The 20,451-nt window shown below is 36.4% G+C and overlaps 1 protein-coding gene across 2 annotated transcripts in view; it reads left to right on the forward strand.

Moving 5' to 3' along the window:
* TRIM24 (tripartite motif containing 24) overlaps positions 1 to 20,451 on the forward strand; it is an 89,979-nt gene that overhangs the window by 53,939 nt on the left and 15,589 nt on the right. Inside the window, exons 6-10 of one of the 2 annotated variants that reach the window (XM_068549531.1) lie at positions 175 to 289; positions 2,799 to 2,945; positions 9,302 to 9,419; positions 11,921 to 12,189; positions 17,402 to 17,575. In XM_068549531.1, the coding sequence (XP_068405632.1) occupies positions 175 to 289; positions 2,799 to 2,945; positions 9,302 to 9,419; positions 11,921 to 12,189; positions 17,402 to 17,575 (823 nt within the window). The remainder of the gene's footprint in view (positions 1 to 174; positions 290 to 2,798; positions 2,946 to 9,301; positions 9,420 to 11,920; positions 12,190 to 17,401; positions 17,576 to 20,451) is intronic. The other variant, XM_068549532.1, reaches the window with a different exon arrangement.

Consider the following 20,451-nt stretch of genomic DNA (forward strand, 5'->3'; position numbering starts at 1 on the left):
GCTATCTCATCTTCAAGAAAGTCTATTTAAACTGAAGGACCCTTAGAAAAAGCTGAGCTTTTAAGAGCTGAAAACTTTTTGGTCTAATTTAGGGATTAGAAAATCAATATTACATATTGTAAAACAAATCTTCTGCCTTAGATTTTAGACTTCCCCCTTTTGTTTAATTTTCAGGATAATTGAAGTAAATCAAAATCAGAAGCAGGTGGAACAGGATATTAAAGTTGCCATATTTACATTGATGGTAGAAATAAATAAAAAAGGAAAAGCTCTACTGCATCAGCTTGAGGTAAGTTACTGTTAATGGGACAGTATGTTGTAGTGATTTAACATAGTATTTTCTCGTGTATTTGTGAATTTGAAATCACAGCCTTTTTCATATAATTGTTTCCATTTGATTTAGTAATATTTTCTCCATTCTCAGGCTCTACCTTGTAGCTGACAATTTATGGCTTTCTGATACAGTAGGAATGTCTTAATCGTTATTGTTTACTTCAGAGCACAAAGCATAATGCCTTGCTTGAAGGAGGAGCTTAGTAAATATTAAAGAGACGAATCTTTTTAGAGATTCATTGAATCGACAGCTTTGGGTCACCAAAGGAGTGCAATTCAGCAAAGTTTTTCAGAAAGCTACATTAAGTTAGTTATATTTAGTTCTCAAATATATACATTTAACCTTGTGAGAAATTAGATAAAAGGATGTGCCTCCTGCCCTCAGCAGTCTTAATTGTGAAAGCAGTACTCAGGGAGAGATACTCAAGGCACTTAAGATAGTTGTTTGTCACTGCAGGTAAGAAAAATATTACTAACTTAAATCAGCTTTCTTACATTCATGAAGGTCAAGATCCAGAGTCAGTGTTTGACTGAAATAACATGGTTACAACTTCTACATGGTATCTTAACATAATATTAATTGCATGATATTTTGGTATTCTTTTAATATATTGGTGCAAAAAGAATTTAACAGTAGAGAAACAAATTAAGAAGAGAATAAAAGAATCCTGATGTTCGAAGATTTAAAAAAAAGCCTCATAGAAAAAATTTAGTTCAACCTCTTTACTTTATAGTTGACAAAATTATAAGTTCTTTGTCAGAAAGTTATCTTCCTCCTGGGAAAGCATGGTCATTCCCATGGTTTATCAATCATACAGGAAACAAAGACCAAAATAATTCTCTCTCCTTTTGGAAACAAATACTTAGTGAAAAAGTATTCTGGCCAGGAGGAATCAGACCCCATTTACAGTAACTGTGTTTTCAAGGTTCTGGGGGGCGGGAGGGTGGTGTGTTTTTTTTGTTTGCTTGGGGTTTTTTTTAGATAGAAGCATTTAAACTATTTTAAAAGATTTCAAAGCTCTGCTTAAAATCAAATGTCACATAGATTTGCTTCTCAGAGATGAATAGTGCACACATTGCTGTGGCTGTTTCCAAACTTCACTGTAAATCAGAATCACTTGAGGAGTTCTTTAAAAATCAAGATAAAGAACAAAAGATGACCACATCCCCAAATCTCTAGGGATGAACCTCGTCATCAGTATTATTTTAAATCAACTTTATTGACTTATAATTTTTGCAGCACCTTTTAAAAATGCTTTTCAGTCTTCATACCCAGTCTCCTGGTTCACAGAATCCTTCTTTAAGGCGAATAAATGTAGTCAGTATTTACTAAGACTCAAGACCCAAATAGTTTGTTACTATAGAAGACCAAGAAACTTGGGCTTCTGATTCTCAATTTGCAACATCCCTAAAAGTCAACAGAATTTCTGTTCTTTCTAGAACGTCTCCAAAGTAATGCTTAGTTTTTACAGAGATCAGAAATAGCCTAATAAGTAAATTATCTCTGGACTTAAAATTAGACACGACAAAGCCACTGATAGTCACTGCAGTGACTTAATTCAGTTTAGCATATGTGTATTTTCCAAATTTGAAACCAACTAGGGCCAGGATCTAGGTTCATTTTCTCTGTTGAGAATATAATTCCATATTGGAGTATAGCAATTTTACTTTTCAACTTTTTTTTAGAGCTAGTAGAAAGTCCTGTTCTCTCCTCCTTTCCTTGCCAGGTAAAGGAGATTTGGGGTTAGAGACCTTTAAAATAGCACAGGTTCAGTGGGTTTTTCTTCCACTTTTGACTAACCTGTGTTCTTGCTTGTATACTTCCCTTAGAGAAATTCTACAGTCTACTTTTCTGTAGTTTTTTTGAGAGTGCATTGGTACCATTAGTCACTATATCAATTGGTTCCCATAGTAATTTTCAATAGACAAAAATTATATGCTTCCTTTTTTTTACTACACACAAAGCATACATGTTGTCTACCACGTGGCATGACTTGGCACAAACTAGTTGCAATCAGAATAAGAATGCCTAAAAGGTGAAATCATGTGCTTGAGTAAATCATGTGATCTGGTAGCTTTACTTGATTGCTGGATGGTACATCTGTTTTGTTTGTGAGTATTGAATTTAATAGGCATTTACTGTATTATAGCTAATCCACGGTTTTGTACCTCTTTGGATACTGGAAGATGCATGAACAGAAACCTGCCTCCCAAAATATGTACAACCAGACCAAGGGCCTTGGAGAGAAGGGGCGGGCAGCAGAGGCAGGGGTGGCGTCGGTGGTGGCTGCAGCACTGGGGGCACGGTTTTTACTTCAGTGAGAATGAGCCTTTGTACCAAGGGATAAGTTACTATCACCTGGGTTCTTAGAGGTGGTGGTTATTCTAATTGGGTAATCTGAAGATGACCATTAAAATATATGTTACATGCAGAACTAATTTTGAAACTTTTTTTTTTTTTTCAGAGTCTTGCAAAAGATCATCGAATGAAACTTATGCAACAGCAGCAGGAAGTGGCTGGACTTTCTAAACAGTTGGAACATGTCATGCATTTTTCTAAATGGGCAGTTTCCAGTGGCAGCAGTACAGCATTACTTTATAGCAAGCGACTGGTAAGATAAACTAAGTATGGCATTTAACATACTATCAAAATACAGAGAGAAACAATAGAGTTATTAGAATGCTTAAAATTTAGAAATGTTCATTCGTCTGTACTTAAATGCTTTTTACCTTTTTCTAATTTTTATTAATCAAAATATTTTGGTTTTAAAAAATCTTATATTGCCATGACTGAGGCATATCTTCAATTTTAATCTACCATCGGGCCTCCTGTTTTGTTCTTTTCCAAGTTTTCTCTGTCTTATTGACAGTTGAACTTAATACTAACAATAATGATAAGAGTAAACATTTCCTGATCACCTATAGTGTGCCAGGCACTAATCCTAAGCATTTCCATGTAGTATTTTATTTAAACATTTACATCATTTTTATGAGATAGGTATACCTATCCATCCACTGTATGGGTGACGAAACCAAAGCACAGAGTTAAGTAACACGCCTAAGGCCACTCAGCTTGGACACCTGAACCCAGAGGCTGTGTTCCTTTTGTCTATACTACGTTGTTTACTCTGTCAGTGATATATGGTGCTGAATATTTCAACCCCATTGCTAGAGAAAAGTGGCTCTCATTTGTTCAACTGTTTTCAGAATAGTCTAGAACCTTGCTACTGAAAATATGGTCACTGCATACTAATCACGTGGTTCAGTAGATGTGGAGTGAGGCCAAATTCTGTAGTTCCGACGAGCTCCCAGGTGATGCTAATGCTGCTGCTTTGCAGACCACACCTTTAGCGGCAAGGATCTAGGAGCCACTCAGCTGTGGAAGTCACACCATATAAGCATTCTTAAAAACTCCTGCTGTACTCTTATTTTATTAAAGATTCCACAGAGATTTACACTTTGAAATCAAGTTATGACATCCAAATCTGTTTTCTGTTCACCCACTCCGTTTTGTGGAAGGAATTTTCTACGACCATTTTGAAATAAGGAAATGCACTTCAGGATAAACTTCTGTAAACTAGGTTCAAATATTGAGTAACTTATTAGAAAACTGATTTGTAACTATTCCTAATCATGAATTGTATTCAACTCTTAAGATTTTTTTCTTTCATAATTATCAATGATATGGTCAATCTTGAGTCTTTTTTTTCTTTTTCTTCCTTTTTACTGCTTCATTGGTCTAATGAAAAACAGCTTCTATGCAGTACATACCTTCTCTGTTACTTATATTTTCCTGTAAGTCAAACAAAACAGGGATAAAAGGAGAAAATGAGAGAATTGTCTTTTTTTCAACTAGACCCATTATGAATATTTTTATTTGTATGTGTGTAAGAAAGCATGTTATTCACACAATCAGATATTCAGTCAATCTCCTTATCAGTTTAAGAATTTGTTTCTCTGATTTTATTCTATGATTTTGTTTGTGATTATAATACAAAGAAAACAGTAAAAAATCGAAGATGGGATTACTTAATCTGCACAATGATCTCTTGAAATAGGAGAGAGGAAGATTGTTCTCTATTATACACAGGAGAAAATAAACACAGTGAAGCATAAGGAACCAGTATTACCAGCTTCCTGATTTACTAAATTGTGTTTTTCAATTTTTAAAAGCCTGTGGAACCCAAGCGCATCACTAGCAGCAGATATAGCTAGTAAAATAATTTACCTGTAGTGAATGCAGAGCTAAGACTTGTGATTACTTTTAAACATTTAGAAGGATTTTTAACCTCAGAAAATTTGAAAGTCACTATATTATGCACCTCTGTGCTTTAGAGCTTCTGTGCTTCATAAATATAGCCATGTTTACTAAGGTTATTTTTTTAATGATGGCTTTTATATGCTTAAAAATTAAAAAGAAACGTCTTGCTGGCCTGAAATTTCAAGCTTAGCTTGCAATTCTTAGTTCGTTTTTTTTTTGCTCTAGGGATTATAATCAGTAAAAGACCAAACCCATTGGAATAGCAGAATCCTTTCAGAAGTCCAGTTTTAAATATATTTTAAAACATTTTCACAGTATTTCCTTAGGATTCTTCTGTCATCTGTTAAACATTGAGTTTATCCTTATATTATTTAGAAGGAAGGCAAGAAATATTGACAGAAGAGACCAGGAGAGTAAAACACAGTTATTCTTTTTACTAGCAATAGATATTTCTATAATACTAGTGATTAGGAAGCTGTTAAGGTATAAGAAGTAAAAGGGAAATCCACAATCTTTTTTACTCCCTTTCCCCCGTCCTCCCATATAATTAATCTTCAAAGACTTTCTTTATGTTTCCTGAATATCTCATTGACAATTCCTTGCTTTTAGTCCTCAGGGTTCAGAATGTGTCATGGTCTTTTGCCCGGGTACTGTTACCCTTTCTTAGAATGCTTTTTCTTTCTCCTGAGTAATTAATCCTCATCTTTGTAGAGACTACCAGGTTCAGTGTAGATGTGTAGATCCTTTGCTTTTGGCAGCCTTCGATGACCAAGACTGGGTTGGATTACCCTTCTCTGTGTTTACAAAGCTCTTATGCATATATCCATCATACTATTACTGATTTTTATCTACTATTATTACATTTGCATATTTTTCTATGAATTTCATTAGACTTTTTACTTCTTAAAGGGTAAAAATTTTGTGTTACCCAGTGCTTGATATACAGGAACTCAATGAAAGATTGATGGTAAATAAATAAGGTAGCAGATAACATCTCCTGTCAGAAGCTATAAATAAGTGTAGACAAAACATTATGTTATATTTTACAGGATTGGAAACTCAAATACTAAATTTCTTTTTTAAGTTTATTTTAACTTCAATAGAAAGGAGACAGTATACAGTATTGCATCTCAAAAGCTGTTTTGACATCTTCCATAGTTTTTAAAAAATTTTGTCCTTTGCTTTTTGAACAGTAGCTAAGTTTTCAGTGTGAAACCTGAGTTTAAGTTCAGATACATCTGAAGGGATCAACAAGTATATTTAATTAACCCTTATTTATCTTTTACAGTAGCCAGGGTTTATGACTCCTCATAGGAAAGTTTTTGCCATAATTCTTTTGCTTAGCGTATTATGAGCATGTTTTATAATGAGAATTATTAGAAGATGCAAGAATATTAAGAAAGGTAGAAAAACTTAGGCAAAAGAACATTGTGTTGAGTGCTGTTTGCTAAACACTGTGCCATGTATTCTACATAGTCCCAAAATAAATACATGTTTTTTTACACAGAATTTAGTATAGCTGTTTGAGATAATTTAGCAATCGAATGAAGTAAACTTATTTATTCAAAAATTATTTATTGAATACCTGTTATGTATCAGGTGGCATTCTAAGTACTAAGGGAACAGAAAACAAAGCAAAATCTCTGCCCTCAAGAAGTTGCATTTTTAGGGACTTCCCTGGTAGTGCAGTGGTTAAGACTCCGCACTCCCAATGTAGGGGGCCTGGGTTCGATCCCTGGTCAGGGAACTAGATCCCACCTGCCTGCCACAACTAAGAGTTCGCATGCCACAACTAAGGAGCCTGCCTGCCACAACCAAGGAGCCCATGTGCCACAACTAAGGAGCCCGTGAGCTGCAACTAAGACCCGGCACAACCAAATAAATAAATAAATAAATAAATAAGTATTTTTTTAAATTGCATTTTAATGAAGAGAGATAGACAATACCAAAATAAGTAAAATGTATAGACCACTGCATGGTATTGAGTGCTCTAGAGAAAAGTAAATTAAGGGAAGAGTCTGGGAGCATTGGGGTAGGATTGTGATTTTAGATATGGAATTCTATCTAAAGAGGGTGATATTTGAGCAAATACCTGAAGAAAGTGAGGAAGCAAGCCATGCAGATACTCGGGGAGAGTATTCAGGCAGAGCACAAGTACAGACAGCAAGTGCAAAGACTGAGGTGGGAGTTATTTGTGATATGGACAGCAAGTAGGCCTAAGAGGGTGGAACACAGTGAATGAGCGGACACTAGGATGAGGAAGGTCAGAAGTACTGGAAAGCCAAAGAGTATGAGCCTTGTAGTTGATTATGAGGACTTTGGTTTTTAATCTTAAGTGAGATGAGAAACCATTGGAGGGACTTGAGGAGAGGAATGACAGAATATGATTTACAGTTGAACACAATTACTCTGGCCGCTGAAAAAAAACTGTAGGTGGTTGAAGGCAAGGGAGAAATAAGGGAGACTATTTATAACCTTACTGCAATGAGGTGGCTTTTCCAGGATAGTAACAGTAGAGTTGATAATGGGAGAATTGGTAGGATTATCCATATCTTTTAATGATAGAGCCAAAAGGATTTGCTGACAGGTGGAACGTAAGGCATGAGGAAAAGAAAGGAACCAAGGACTAAGCAGTAGGAAAAATAGTGTTGCCAATAATTGAGATGGGGAAGATCATAGGACAAGTAGACTTGAGGAGAAGGATCAAGAGTTCCCTTCTAGACATACTAAATTTGAGATACCTGTTAGAGAATCAGGTAGAGATATTGAGCAAGCCGTTGGAAGTGCAAGTTCAAAGAGGGGTCCAGGCTTGAGATATAAATTTAAGAGTCGGATAAACGATGAGACTGGATGAGATCACTTAAAGTATGTGGGTGCAGAAGAAAAGAGAGCAGTTGCAAGACTGAGCCCTGGGATATTCCTGGTGTGGGAGACGTGAAAGAACCAACAGTGGAAACTGAGATGGTACATTGGGACGTAGACCTATTCTCAGCGGCCTTAAAATATAGCAGCTGGTGAAATAAGGAGAAAACCATGAGATCATAGTTTGTTCAAAGCCAAGAGAAGAAAATGCTTCCCTGAGGGCCAAGTGACCACCTATGTGAAAAGCTACTAAGCCTGAATGGTTTCAGGGAAGAATGGGAGGAGAGGAATGGGGGACATTATAGATGAGTCTTTTGAAGAGTTTTGCCAGAAAAGAGAGCAGAAAAATGGGAGTTTTGCCAGAAAAGAGAGCAGTTGATGGCGGGAGAAAAGGAGCCAAGAGTTCTGTTTTTAGCTGGGAAAAGTTAAACATGTTTATGTGTTAATGGGACTGATGCAGTAAAATGGAAAGCTTGATGGATACAGGAGAGGGGAGAAAATTGCTGAGCAGTGTCTTTGTGTCGGCAAGAGGGTGTTGGGCACTATTGCACGAGTGCAAGGATTGGCTTTAGCTAGAAGCTAAAGCTATCCATTGTGATAGGAGGGAACGCTAATACTGGTAGGTGGTGGAAGTTTGTGGAAGTTCCCTGATTGTTCCTGTTTTTTCAGTGAACAGTAATCAGGACCATCAGCTGAGATGGAGAATGGGGGAGGAGATGCTGGAGATTTGAAAAGAGAAAGGAGGTTTGAAATAGTCATTTAGGAGAGTAGGGACGTGAAGGACCAGAGGCCCGTCAACCTTAGGGCCCTACCTAAAATAAGCAGGCTGTGTTTGAAGTTTGGTCAGTCCCTTTATCAGTCCAATTATAGTGAGTCAAAAGTTAGATTTAACCAGGGTTGTTTGTTGGTTGTTGTTTGGGGAAAAGGTTGAGGAGAGGGAAGGGATTATGTGTAATTTGACATGTGAGAGAAAGAGGTGTTGAGGGTATATACAAGGAAATGATTATGAGGATTAACCCTGGGATTTGAGCTGGATAAGGAGGAACTGAGGGCTAGGGTAAGGGTATTGGTAAGATGAGATGGAAGGACAGGGAAAATTTTAAGAGCAAAGGTTTATAGGACCTTTAGGGTTTGTAGGATTATTGGTATCTGGGCACTAGAAGGGAGTAAGCTGGAAAGAAAGATCATCTAGTTGGATATAAAATCATCAAGAATTAAGACAGGAGTAATGTTGGCGATGGTGATCGTGAGCCAGGAGCTAAACTCTTCAAGCCTGAGGGAGAGTGACTGAGTATTCACTGAGGACTGCAGTGTGGAGGAGATGGGGGATGTGGTGTGATGACCCGAGATTCACAACATAGGAGCAAGGAGAGCCATCCCACTAGTAGGCCTAGTTATGAGCTGTACTTAACGTTTCCTGAGCAGAGAGTAATTTGTATTTTCTGTAATTCGTTAGCCGCCTAATCTCAACTCTGCATCCTTCTTTGAAAGAGTAAGTAAAATAAATAAAAGAGCAGAATTTGTGAAAATTTTTTATTTTACAGGTACTTGGTTGGTGCTTCTGTGAAGTTTACATAATTCAAAAAACTAACTTTAAGCTAGTTGAAGTTAGTTTTTTGTATTCAACAGTATAGCTGAGTTGTACCTCAAAACTTCTAACATGTTTTGGAAGGAAAACTGTGTTGTCTGTCCACTTCTTTATAACTTACATATATATATGATTGCTTATTTTGTGTTAGCATACATATGATACAGAGACCATTTTTTGTGTATTTATTGGGAACTTAATAAATTATTTGCCTAATAAAGATTTTGATGTTTAGTTGTCTCTCTGCTTTCTTCTAGATTACATACCGGTTACGGCACCTCCTTCGAGCAAGGTGTGATGCTTCCCCAGTGACCAACAATACCATCCAATTTCACTGTGATCCTAGTTTCTGGGCTCAAAATATTATCAATTTAGGTAGGCCGTATGTACATTTTCTCAAAGTGCCATTTGTTTCTGGTACTCTTAATGATTATGAGATTATTGAAAATGTATTCCCTTCCACCCCCAAAGTGTGTTTATCATTTTGTTTTAAGTACATGGAATTTTCACTAGTATTTCATTAGTGTGTGTATATGTGTGACACATGCATGAATATAAACACACATGTAAATATGTGAATGATATGAAACATCCTTTATATTGACTCACAGGGTGTCTAGATTTCTGGATTTAGGAGGTTTTTTTTTCTTTCCCATAGAATCTTGCTTGTGCTGTTAATTACATACTTATCAGAATGGTTGATAAAACTCTTGACTTGTGACTGCCATTAATATAGGATTTTTTATATTTAGAATGTTTTCTGTTAAAACAGGACTTCTCATACAATTATTGGCTTACTTACTCTTGAGAGCCATTCATCAGGCACCTAATGGTTCATTTGCTTTATCTAGCTAGGGAAGACTTCTCATTTTTTCTTTTGCCTTTTATGTAATTATTATATAATTTTTAACCTCCTAACTGAAGTGTACCATATGTACAGATAAGTGCCCAAATTTTAAGTACTAGAGCGCACTGAGTTATCACAAAGGGGGACTATCATTATGGTATCATTTGGTAACATCAAATATCCTTGCAGGCAGTACTTGCTACATTATGTGCTAGTAGAAAAAGTCTTCAGTTTTTGCCTCCTGTCTTAATTTCTCACAGGGAGACTGTAGAAACAGAAATTTAAGAATTCCATATACATTCTTCATCAACCACTAGTATTCCCTTTGATGACAGTTTTTGGGCTCATTGAGTTTGTTTCAAAATCTTGAAAGATGGTTGCTCTCTCATTCCCTAAGCTAGATTCTGGGTAAGAAAGGAAGAAATGGCTGGAAAGAGAGCCATTGCTCTCAGAACACACCAGGAAAGGAAGAAATAGGCTTACACAAACCTCATTCATACATGGGAAGAACAGAAGGAATGGTAATAAGGTGACCCTTTGAAGGAAAGGTCATAAGTTGACTCCTGCAGCTCAGTCTAGAAGCACATATTGATTGATTGATTGATATATAGCAAGCAACTGGAATCATACACACTCTCACCTATGTAACTAAAAAGAAGCACCTTAATACAAAGCGTGTATATAAGTTAACTATCTCCTACCCTCCACCATATATGCAGCTATATAGAGAACCTATCACAGTTATATATCCACGCAAATAGTCATATGTAGAATTGTATGTACTTACAAGCATATCATTTAAAACATAGACCACATGATGTAAACATAAATAAAATTAAGAATATGTGTAACTGTATACACATAAATGGATATAGTTTTAGATAAGTCTACAGCGAAAACAAAAATATCTGTTTGTGAGGAGTTTGTAAAACAATATCCTTTACTGTAGGACTTCTCAGAGCTGTCCTATACAGCTCTGTAAATTGCCATTTACAATGAGATTTACATTTTGAATCTTCTAAGGAGACAAGTTTCCCAAACTTGGTTATTTATGGCTTCTGAGAAACATGTTATAGAAGACTGCAAGGGAAAAATGTTGATTTGGATGAATATTCAGTTAGTGTCTTTGTGACTTTGGGTAAGTTGTTCAATCTCTCTGAACCTTAAATCCCTTATCTGTACAGAGGACTTTAACAATATACATAGACCTACTGTCGCAGTATCTAATACAGAGTAAGTATTTAATGAACGATAACTGTATTTTTTAGGATGCATATGCATATTAAATCAGAAACATTTAACTGAGTCTCTGCTGTTGAAGAAATCAAGCTTTGCCTTATGCTTGGACCAGACCTGTTAGAGGTACCTTTAAACTCTAACAGTATAGTTATAAGGCAGAGTATTCTCCATCAGAGAACTAACAGTATACTCTGTGAAGGTGTAAAGAACTTGAGAGATGACTAAATCAGAAATACTGTGGCATTTAGATCCAATGTCAGGTTTGCTTGTTTTGTTTTGATATGCAACGGCAGTCCTCAAAGTAGAGTCTGAGGCTCCTTCAGGTGATGCCAGAGGCCTCCCGTTTCCAAGTACATATCCATGTATGGCTGGATTTTCTTCATATATTTAAACAATATATTAGATAATGCAGAAACAGGTATGAGAGTTCAGCCATTAAGCCAGACATTTAAAGAGATGTTTGAAAATGTAAAATAGCGCCACTCTTCACTACATGTTTTTGAAAATAAGTATTTTTTCATAAAAATGTATTATGGGTTGTCACTTTTAAATGAATTAGTGAGGAAAAATGTTTTTAATTCTCATTTTTAGTTTCGAATATGGTAAATTTTGATTGATAGAACCTACATAAACAGAAGCTCTTTGGGGTTTCTATTTTTAAGAGTATAGAGGGTTCCTGAGAGAAAAAGAAGTTCCTTGGCAATCCTGAAGATCAGTAAAAATAGCCTTACAAAATATGGTATTTCACTACCAGAAAATCTTTAGAACTTAACCTTTTCTCTTTAATTAGGTTCTTTAGTAATCGAAGATAAAGAGAGTCAACCACAAATGCCTAAGCAGAATCCTGTCATGGAACAGAATTCACAGCCACCAGGTGGTTTATCTTCAAACCAGTTATCCAAGTTTCCAACACAGATCAGCCTAGCTCAATTACGACTCCAGCATATGCAGCAACAGGTAATGGCTCAGAGGCAACAGGTGCAACGGAGGCCAGCACCTGTGGGTTTACCAAACCCTAGAATGCAGGGGCCCATCCAGCAACCTTCCATCTCTCATCAGGTAAATTTGGAAGCAGGCCTGTCCTAACTTAGATAATTATAGTACAGTTGTATTCAGCAGCTCCTAAAATAACTAAGGCATCTTTCATCCATGACTTAAATATATGAATTTATAAAAATTTATCACATTAAGGATCCCTGATTTAACTCTAGATTTTAGCCCTTCTCAAAAAGAAATTAACGGTTTATTTAATTGGGACATCTATTCTCATCTGCTCTCTTTCATCTTCAGATTATAAGAGGATAAATGATTGCATTCCTAAATAACCAATGTATATGATTGATGGGAAAAGTTGTGTACCTGTAACTCATAATTCTTATATTAGTGCTTCAGGATGACTAATACTTTAGGTTATCTGTTCTCTGTAAGGATGCAGTGTTTAGAAAATCACGTTGCATCTTAGAAACTAGGACAAAATGAAATAGAAAAGGGCAAGGGTGTGATTCGTTAGAAGTCTACCTTTTTCAAACTTTATTTCTGAGCAAATGTTCCATGAACCATTCTTATTTTAATCCATACAAATTGTCTGTTATTTTCAGTTACTTTTATTTATTAATTTATACTCCCTATTTCTCAGAAGAATTTGAACTGATTTACAGTAAATGACACAAATGAAATGGCACAGGGATTAATAAGTGTTAAGAATACTCAAATAAAGCACACAGAACTAGGCTAAGGGTTCTCATTATGCTTGAGAGCAAGACTTAGCTCAATTTTTTGTCAGCCAAACAAAGAAGAAACAGGAATAATATCTATATTATTTGATTAAAAGGAACATGCCATTAGAGGAGAAATTTTTTACTAATATTTTTTTAGCACTAAGAGGAATATATAATGTGGTTCTTTATGAAAAAGCAATTAAATGCATAATAGCATTTTTTGGTAGCAGTTTTACAAAACAGATGATCTTCATAGGACTCTCTTTTTTTTTTTTTAATTTTTATTTGTTTATTTATTTATTTATTTATTTATGGCCGTGTTGGGTCTTCGTTGCTGTGCGAGGGCTTTCTCTAGTTGCGGCAAGTGGGGGCCACTCTTCATCGCGGTGCACGGGCCTCTCACTATCGCGGCCTCTCTTGTTGCGGAGCACAGGCTCCAGACACGCAGGCTCAGTAACTGTGGCACACGGGCCTAGTCGCTCCGCGGCATGTGGGATCTTCCCAGACCAGGGCTCGAACCTGTGTCCCCTGCATTGGCAGGCAGATTCTCAACCACTGCGCCACCAGGGAAGCCCTTCATAGGACTCTTATTTCAACTCTGAATAAAAGTTGTGGGCATATGTAGATCCTGATTTTGTTAAATTGCTTCTGTGAAGGCCTGAGGTGTGATATATTTGAAGTTTATGGCTGTCTAGTAATTTGATTAAGAAGGCATGTCAAGTCCAGGAGAATATTAGTATGACCAGTTGATTATTCCTCTTGAACTTTGTTTTAACCCAGGTTTTAAAAGGAAGTAAATAACAAGCAATTTAAGAGGTCTTTGTTTGGTGAGTGTTCAATGGGAAAAGACATGTACGCTTTCGATATCAGGAGTGCAACTGGCAGAGTTGAGATTTTGTTAAGAAAATTGAGGAATAATTTTGTCACTACCTCTGCAGGCTGCAGGGTGACATATTGCAGGTAGACTGCAGAGCACCCAAATTGTTCTGAAGATAAATGTGAGGAGGAAAAGAGAGAGAAAATAATTACTTGTTCAGTGACTAGTGCTAAGCATTTGCCTGATTATTATTTATCTTAAGTGTCCGAGAGATGTTAAAGTGATTTTTTATTTAATACATAATTAACCTGAAATAAGATAAATCCATCATTTGTATTAATTCCCTTTTCACTAAGGAGTGAAGAACTGAGGCATTTTAATAGATACTACGTGACTTGGGCACATTCTCAAACAGTTTTTTATATAAGCAGTGACAAACCAGAAGTGACCTTGATCGAGCCTTTAGCCTGCTTATCTCAGAAATTTGCTTTTGATCTTATTATTTCTCTCTAGGATTTACTGCTATATGATATATATAAAGTACAATCTTTATTATACAGCCTAATTTTCCCACTTATCAGTACATTTGACCCTTGAACAGTGCAGGGGTTAGAAGCGCTAACCCTCCATATAGTTGCAAATCCATGTATAACTTATAGTTGGCCCTCTCTCTCTGCGGTTCCTCTATATCCACTGTTCTGCATCAGAGGATTCTACCAACCACGGACTGTGTGGTACTGAAGTATTCACTATTGAAAAAAATCCATGTCTAGGTGAACCTGCACAGTTCAAACCCATGTTGTGTTGTTCAAAGATCAACTGTAAAGTAATTTTCTCATCTTTTGGTCATTACCTCACACACCACTCTTTTTGTCTCCTCTCAATGACTCCTGAACTTTCTTCCAGTACTCTCATCTCTCATTTTATCTTTTCTGTGCCAAATACCCACTCCTACATTTTTCACTCATCAATTTTCCCTCATCTGTAAACTTTCGCACTGCCTTACCCACATGCTTTCTTAGTTTTCTAACAGTTTATCTGCATATATATATGTGGGAAAATATCTGTCTGTAAGCAGGGTGTATGTGTGCCTCCTTGTGGGGGTGTTCAAATCATACTCTACATCTGTCCAGTAGGACCCAGGTCAATTTAAAGGCCTGCTTCTAAAAATCACTTATACAATAGTTCCCTATTTCTTCTTCCTCTGAAGATTAGCCGTGTAATCTGAATGATTAAAGAGTTGTGTGATACAGAGCTAGAATACATAGTTATATGACTGAGTGGTACGAGCTTGATAAACATTATGCATCTCTGTTTATTGAGCGGTGTACAGTATACTCTATCATACTCTAATGGACAGGTCTAAGTTTGTTAGATCTAAGTATGTTATTTTATACATAATGGTTCTCACTCCCGGGCTAGATTTACTGCTCTGGAGATAATTCTCATTCATATGTATACATAAATTTTCCTAAACAGTGGGTGGATGTTAGAAGGACATCTGCTATGCTTTGTGGTTATACTGACCTAGAATAAAATTAAAACCTGTAATAATAAAAGTATTTAGAGTGAAGGTGAGGATACTGATGATTATATGTCAGTTTGCTTAAGCTCTCAATTATTTCTCTATTCTCTCCCTTTTTTCCTTCTTGCAAATTAATTGATGCCATTTAATTAAAATAACACTGGTTTTGCTATTTCTTTTATGCTCATAACTAGCTGCTAGTCTTATTCTTTCAAGTTGCTTTTCCTGTCACAGTGTTCTTAGAAATCAACTCAATCAACTATAACAGTTTGGGAGAGGAAAGAAAAATCACCTTACGTCTTACCACACTGGGATTCCTTGATGGGAGAGTTGACATCCAGTCCCACACTGATTTTTCACAGAGTACAGTACTCTGGCATCAAGTGTCATTTCTTGACTTAATCAATATATAAATCTCAGGGCAGGGGTAGGCAAAAGACTTCTATAACTACTTTTGTTCTCCCTTAAGGATCATTTTGGGTGCTTTTCCACTTTTTAAAAAATTGTCTCTTTGATTAACTTAGAAGTTTTCCACTATGATTTCCCAATTCTCCTCTGTTTGTGTTTCTATGATATAAAACCCTTCAAGTCACAAAACTTTAATAGAAGAATCGAAGAGAATTGCTATGGCTTCAGGCTTACGCTTCTATAAGATTTTTTCATTTTCTCTTTTTCTCTAATATTTTTCTGTTCTTCACCCAGAAGAATAGAATTTCAAGAATTTCCCTTGATCTTGAAATGGTATCTAAATCTACTTTTCATTGGGTCTGTAATTGCTGGTCACTCTTGAAAGTTATTGACGGTGAACCCAGTGCGAACTAATTTGCAAGAGAGGGGAAAGAGAAGTAATTTACCCAGGAAAGGAGATGAATTCCAAAAATGGGAGAAGGAAAAGAACAAAACGAGGGCAGAGCTACACTTTATGGCTGTCTGCCTTCACAGTGTCAAAGTTTAAGATGTTGCTATTTCAGCCTTTATAAATTCCACATTTATTTTTCCCACCTTGAATGTGGGAGTTAATAGTTCCCTTTCTGAGAAGTTCTATTCATATGCAGTTAAGATAGCCTGAAAATAAGTATTTACTTTGCAATAAGTTGCCAGCCTTAGAGAGAATTGGGTAGTCAAGGTGAGACTGGCATATACGGTTACCTTTTTCTAGAACACTGGTCTCAATTTCTAGGGCTAGCATTTATTGAGCAAACTAGGCTTGCCTTCCCAGCCCCTACCCTGCCCTATAATCAACCAGTGTTGTCCTTGAAGGGTGTCCTTTCCAAATCTGTTTTCTTTTAGAGAGACTCATCCTCTAAGCTGTAATTAGTACTTTAACCCCCAGCTAAACACCAAAACATGTTTGGGTAATGAAATGGCAGACTAGTTTTGGATTAAAGCCTTAGTGCTGCCTTTAATGAGCTGTGTGACTTTTTTCCAGTTATCCCAGCTTTTTAATGTTTAGTGTCCTAATTTGTAAAATGAGGGGAGGGTAATAATGAGATAACACATGTAAAATGCCAGTCACAATGCCTGGCACATAGTTTGATCTCAATAAGATCCGATTCGTTAATTTTTAAATGTTATTAATATTCATCTGTTCATTATTTATGTTTTACTGCTTGGAGCCTGAGGACTTGAGTTCAAATCTCAGCTCCATTCCTCCTATCTTTGTTAATCTTGGACAAGTTATTTAAATTCTCTATATCTCAGTTCCCTTTTTTGTAAAACAGAGGTAATCCCTACCTTAGTGGATCATTGTGAAGATTAAATGGGTTAACACATGTAAAGCACTTAAAGTAGTACCTGACATGTAATAACTACTCAGTAAATGTTAGCAATTATTATTCTACCATCACATTATTTTAGGAAGATTGAAGAGGGCAATTCTTTGCAGAATATAACCATCAGGGACTTAGAAGAATACCAAAGACAAATTTTCCCTACTTGCCAGTGTGGCCTAGATCTAATCCTAGTTTAACCTACTTGCAGCTGGAAAATCCTCTCCCAAGGGTCTTTCCTAATAAAACTTCTTTTCTTTAAATTGCTTATACACATTCTGGAAGGCTGTCCCCTCCCCCCGTACCCTTGTTATAATTTTAATAAATGATTCATCTGTGATAGAATTGCTGTCTTTCTGTAAAAGTTATAAAATAGAGTTCTTTATAATTTGTCTTTCAGGAGATGATTGTCACTGAGTTGGTTAAATTTCTTTTTTTCCAGCAACCTCCTCCACGTTTGATAAATTTTCAAAATCACAGCCCCAAACCCAATGGACCAGTTCTTCCTCCTCATCCTCAACAGCTAAGATATCCACCAAACCAGAATATGTCACGACAAGCAATAAAGCCCAACCCCCTGCAGATGGCTTTCCTGGCTCAACAAGCCATAAAACAGGTATATATATTTACTTCTCCACAGTTGCTTGTTCTGCTTCTCTCTACTTCCAAATCACATTGAATTTATGGATAGAGCAATGGTCATAAAGAGCAAGAGTAAGCTTTTTCCTTTTTTAAATAAATGTGGATTACAAAGTTTATTACAGACAGCCCTATAGAGACAAAGCTAAGAGAAAGGATCTTGATGCTTTGTAATTAACAAGAGAAATCAAGCCACTTAGCACAGAAGTGAAGGATCAGGATAATCGGTGAGTCATAGGTATGAATTTTTCAATGTTAATGTGTGTAGCTTTTAGGTGAGTGCATTAAATTTCCTGACAGAATTATTCTAACAAATACAGATTGCATACTTAAAGAGAGACCAATAAACAAATCTTCAAAGTGTTTCAAGGAGACTTCTTGGACACAAACTTAGTATCACACAGTTTTAATATGTAGTACATATACATCTGATAAAGTTTAATATTTAAGGTTATATATTAACTCTTAGAAGGTTTAATATTTATCTAAGTTATAATTTATATTTGTATTATATAAATTTATAATATATATTATATATATATTCTTAGTGTTTTCAGGTAAAAATATTTTTTAGGTGTTAACACTGTTTTAAAAAGTTCTCCCAGTGCTTTGTCTTCTCCAAGTACTTGTGTCAAGCCTTTCCAGCTTACGACTAGTAGATTGATTTCAGTTTAATTTTTTTGCCAAGGCCGAAATAAAGAATATGATGCTATTCCCATAATTCTGACATCATTTTAATCAAATGATTTGAAAGTAATATTCTAAAAATACACATGCTAAGTGTGTGTGTGTATATGTTTATAATTAGTTTGGTTTCGATAAAATATTAATACTTTCTAAAATAATATTTTAATTATTTTTAATAAAATTTATACCTATCTCTGTTTCATCATTAGAGGTGAGGTGAAAAGGGACCAGACTGCAGTTTGGTCTTAAATTCTGTTTATTTTCCTAATACTTTAGTGGCCTTGTACAAGTGTACTCTTTAAAATCTCCTTTGCCCCCACTATAGAGTGAGTGAGTACCTTGCAGAGTTGTGCTGAGACTTAGTGCTAGTGTATATAAAAGCACCTGGCACATTCTGGGTACTCAAATGTTTCCTTACCTCTTCCCTATGTATTATTTTTAATGGGTAGACATGCACTCTAAGAAGGTTTTTAAAAATGTTTCCTGGTCAGAAGTCTAAACATGAATGAATAAATGAACAAGCTAGGATAAAAGATAATGGGGAATTTGTTTTAATTGATAGAGTAGCTTAACAAATTATAGTATACTTGTACAGTGGAAGTGCTTTTTGGCTATTAAGAAAAGGCAGTAATCTATATATGATCTCCGAAGTATATTACACGGCAAAAAACTTTGTCAGATTTTTTTGTGAGTTATTCTCAATTTTGTGGTTTTGTTTTTGTTTTTTAAATCTCATATATATAGAAAAAACCTGGAAGGATACACATCAACTGTAACTGCTTATTCTGGGGAGGGAAGGAGGAAGAGAGAGAGACACAGACAGGTGGATGGATACGAGGGGTGGGTAGGTGGTAAAGATGACATTCATATTCACAGGGTTTTTTACTTAGTTTTTTCAGTGGAGCATGTAAATTAGATTTTTCAAAGTTAGAATATTTCCATCACTGTCACCCTATATTGTGTATACAGTCCATATATAAATGAAACTGAGTTTGGGAGTTTTTTCCCCTGCATAGTCTTAAGATACCTCTTAGTGGCTTTTTTCCCCCCAATATTTTATTATAAAAATTTTCAAACGTAGTAAGTTGAAAGAGTTGTATAGGGGACAGATTGCTCTATTTGCCTTCTCACTTATTATCCATATACCCATTTATCCATCCATCTGTCAATCAAACCTTCTCATTTTTTGATAGGTTTCAAAGTAAAGTATAGATAGCAGCATGGTTCATCTCTGTATACTTTATAGCATTCCTTTATTAATGTGTTTATTTCAGCCTCTAACATAAATGACAAAGAGTTTCCTCAGATGTTTATTGATGCTTAGTTACCTGTTTGTGTATGAGAAATGGGTGTTTAGAAAAAAAAAAAAACCCCTAAAGCCAGGGTGTGGGGCTAACGTTTGATGGCTGAATTTCACTCTTACGTGAGGGCTGCTAGGCATGTTTATTAGGAGAGTTACTAATGTCACTGTCTATAGGTAGTGGTCCAATTCGCAAAAGATCTTTCTGTTTCATGCCTGAAATGCAGGGCCTGGCTACTCATTGAAGCCAGCTGGGGGAAGAAGATTGTTAGCAGCCCAGAGGCAGAGTGTGCAGGAAGCTCGGCATTCAGTGTGTGTATGGTTTCTTACTCGTCATTTTCAGTGCAATGCTTCTTTTTTTCCTTAATTAATTAATTTATTAATTTATTTATTTTTGGCTGCGTTGGGTCTTTGTTGCTGCGCGCAGGCTTTCTCTAGCCGTGGCGAGCAGGGGCTACTCTTCCTTGCGGTGTGCCAGCTTCTCATTGCGGTGGCTTCTCTTGTTGCAGAGCACGGGCTCTAGGCATGTGGGCTTCAGTAGTTGTGGCACGTGGGCTCAGTAGTTGTGGCTCACGGGCTCTAGAGCGCAGGCTCAGTAGTTGTGGCTCATGGGCTTAGTTGCTCCGCGGCATGTGGGATCTTCCCGGACCAGGGCTGGAACCCGTGTACCCTGCATTGGCAGGCAGATTCTTAACCACTGTGCCACCCGGGAAGCCCATGTGCAATACTTCTGCCTTCAGCTGAGCCTGATGCTCGTCAGCCCAAAGACTGTTTTACCTATTCTAGAAAATTAATTTCCAGCCTTCTTTTGCAGAGGTGGAGGTAGTCCTTATTATCTTGGGGTAGCTACAGGTAAAGTAGGAAAC

Source organism: Eschrichtius robustus, chromosome 8 (genome assembly GCF_028021215.1).
Source record: "Eschrichtius robustus isolate mEscRob2 chromosome 8, mEscRob2.pri, whole genome shotgun sequence".
Classification (NCBI taxonomy): domain Eukaryota; kingdom Metazoa; phylum Chordata; class Mammalia; order Artiodactyla; family Eschrichtiidae; genus Eschrichtius; species Eschrichtius robustus.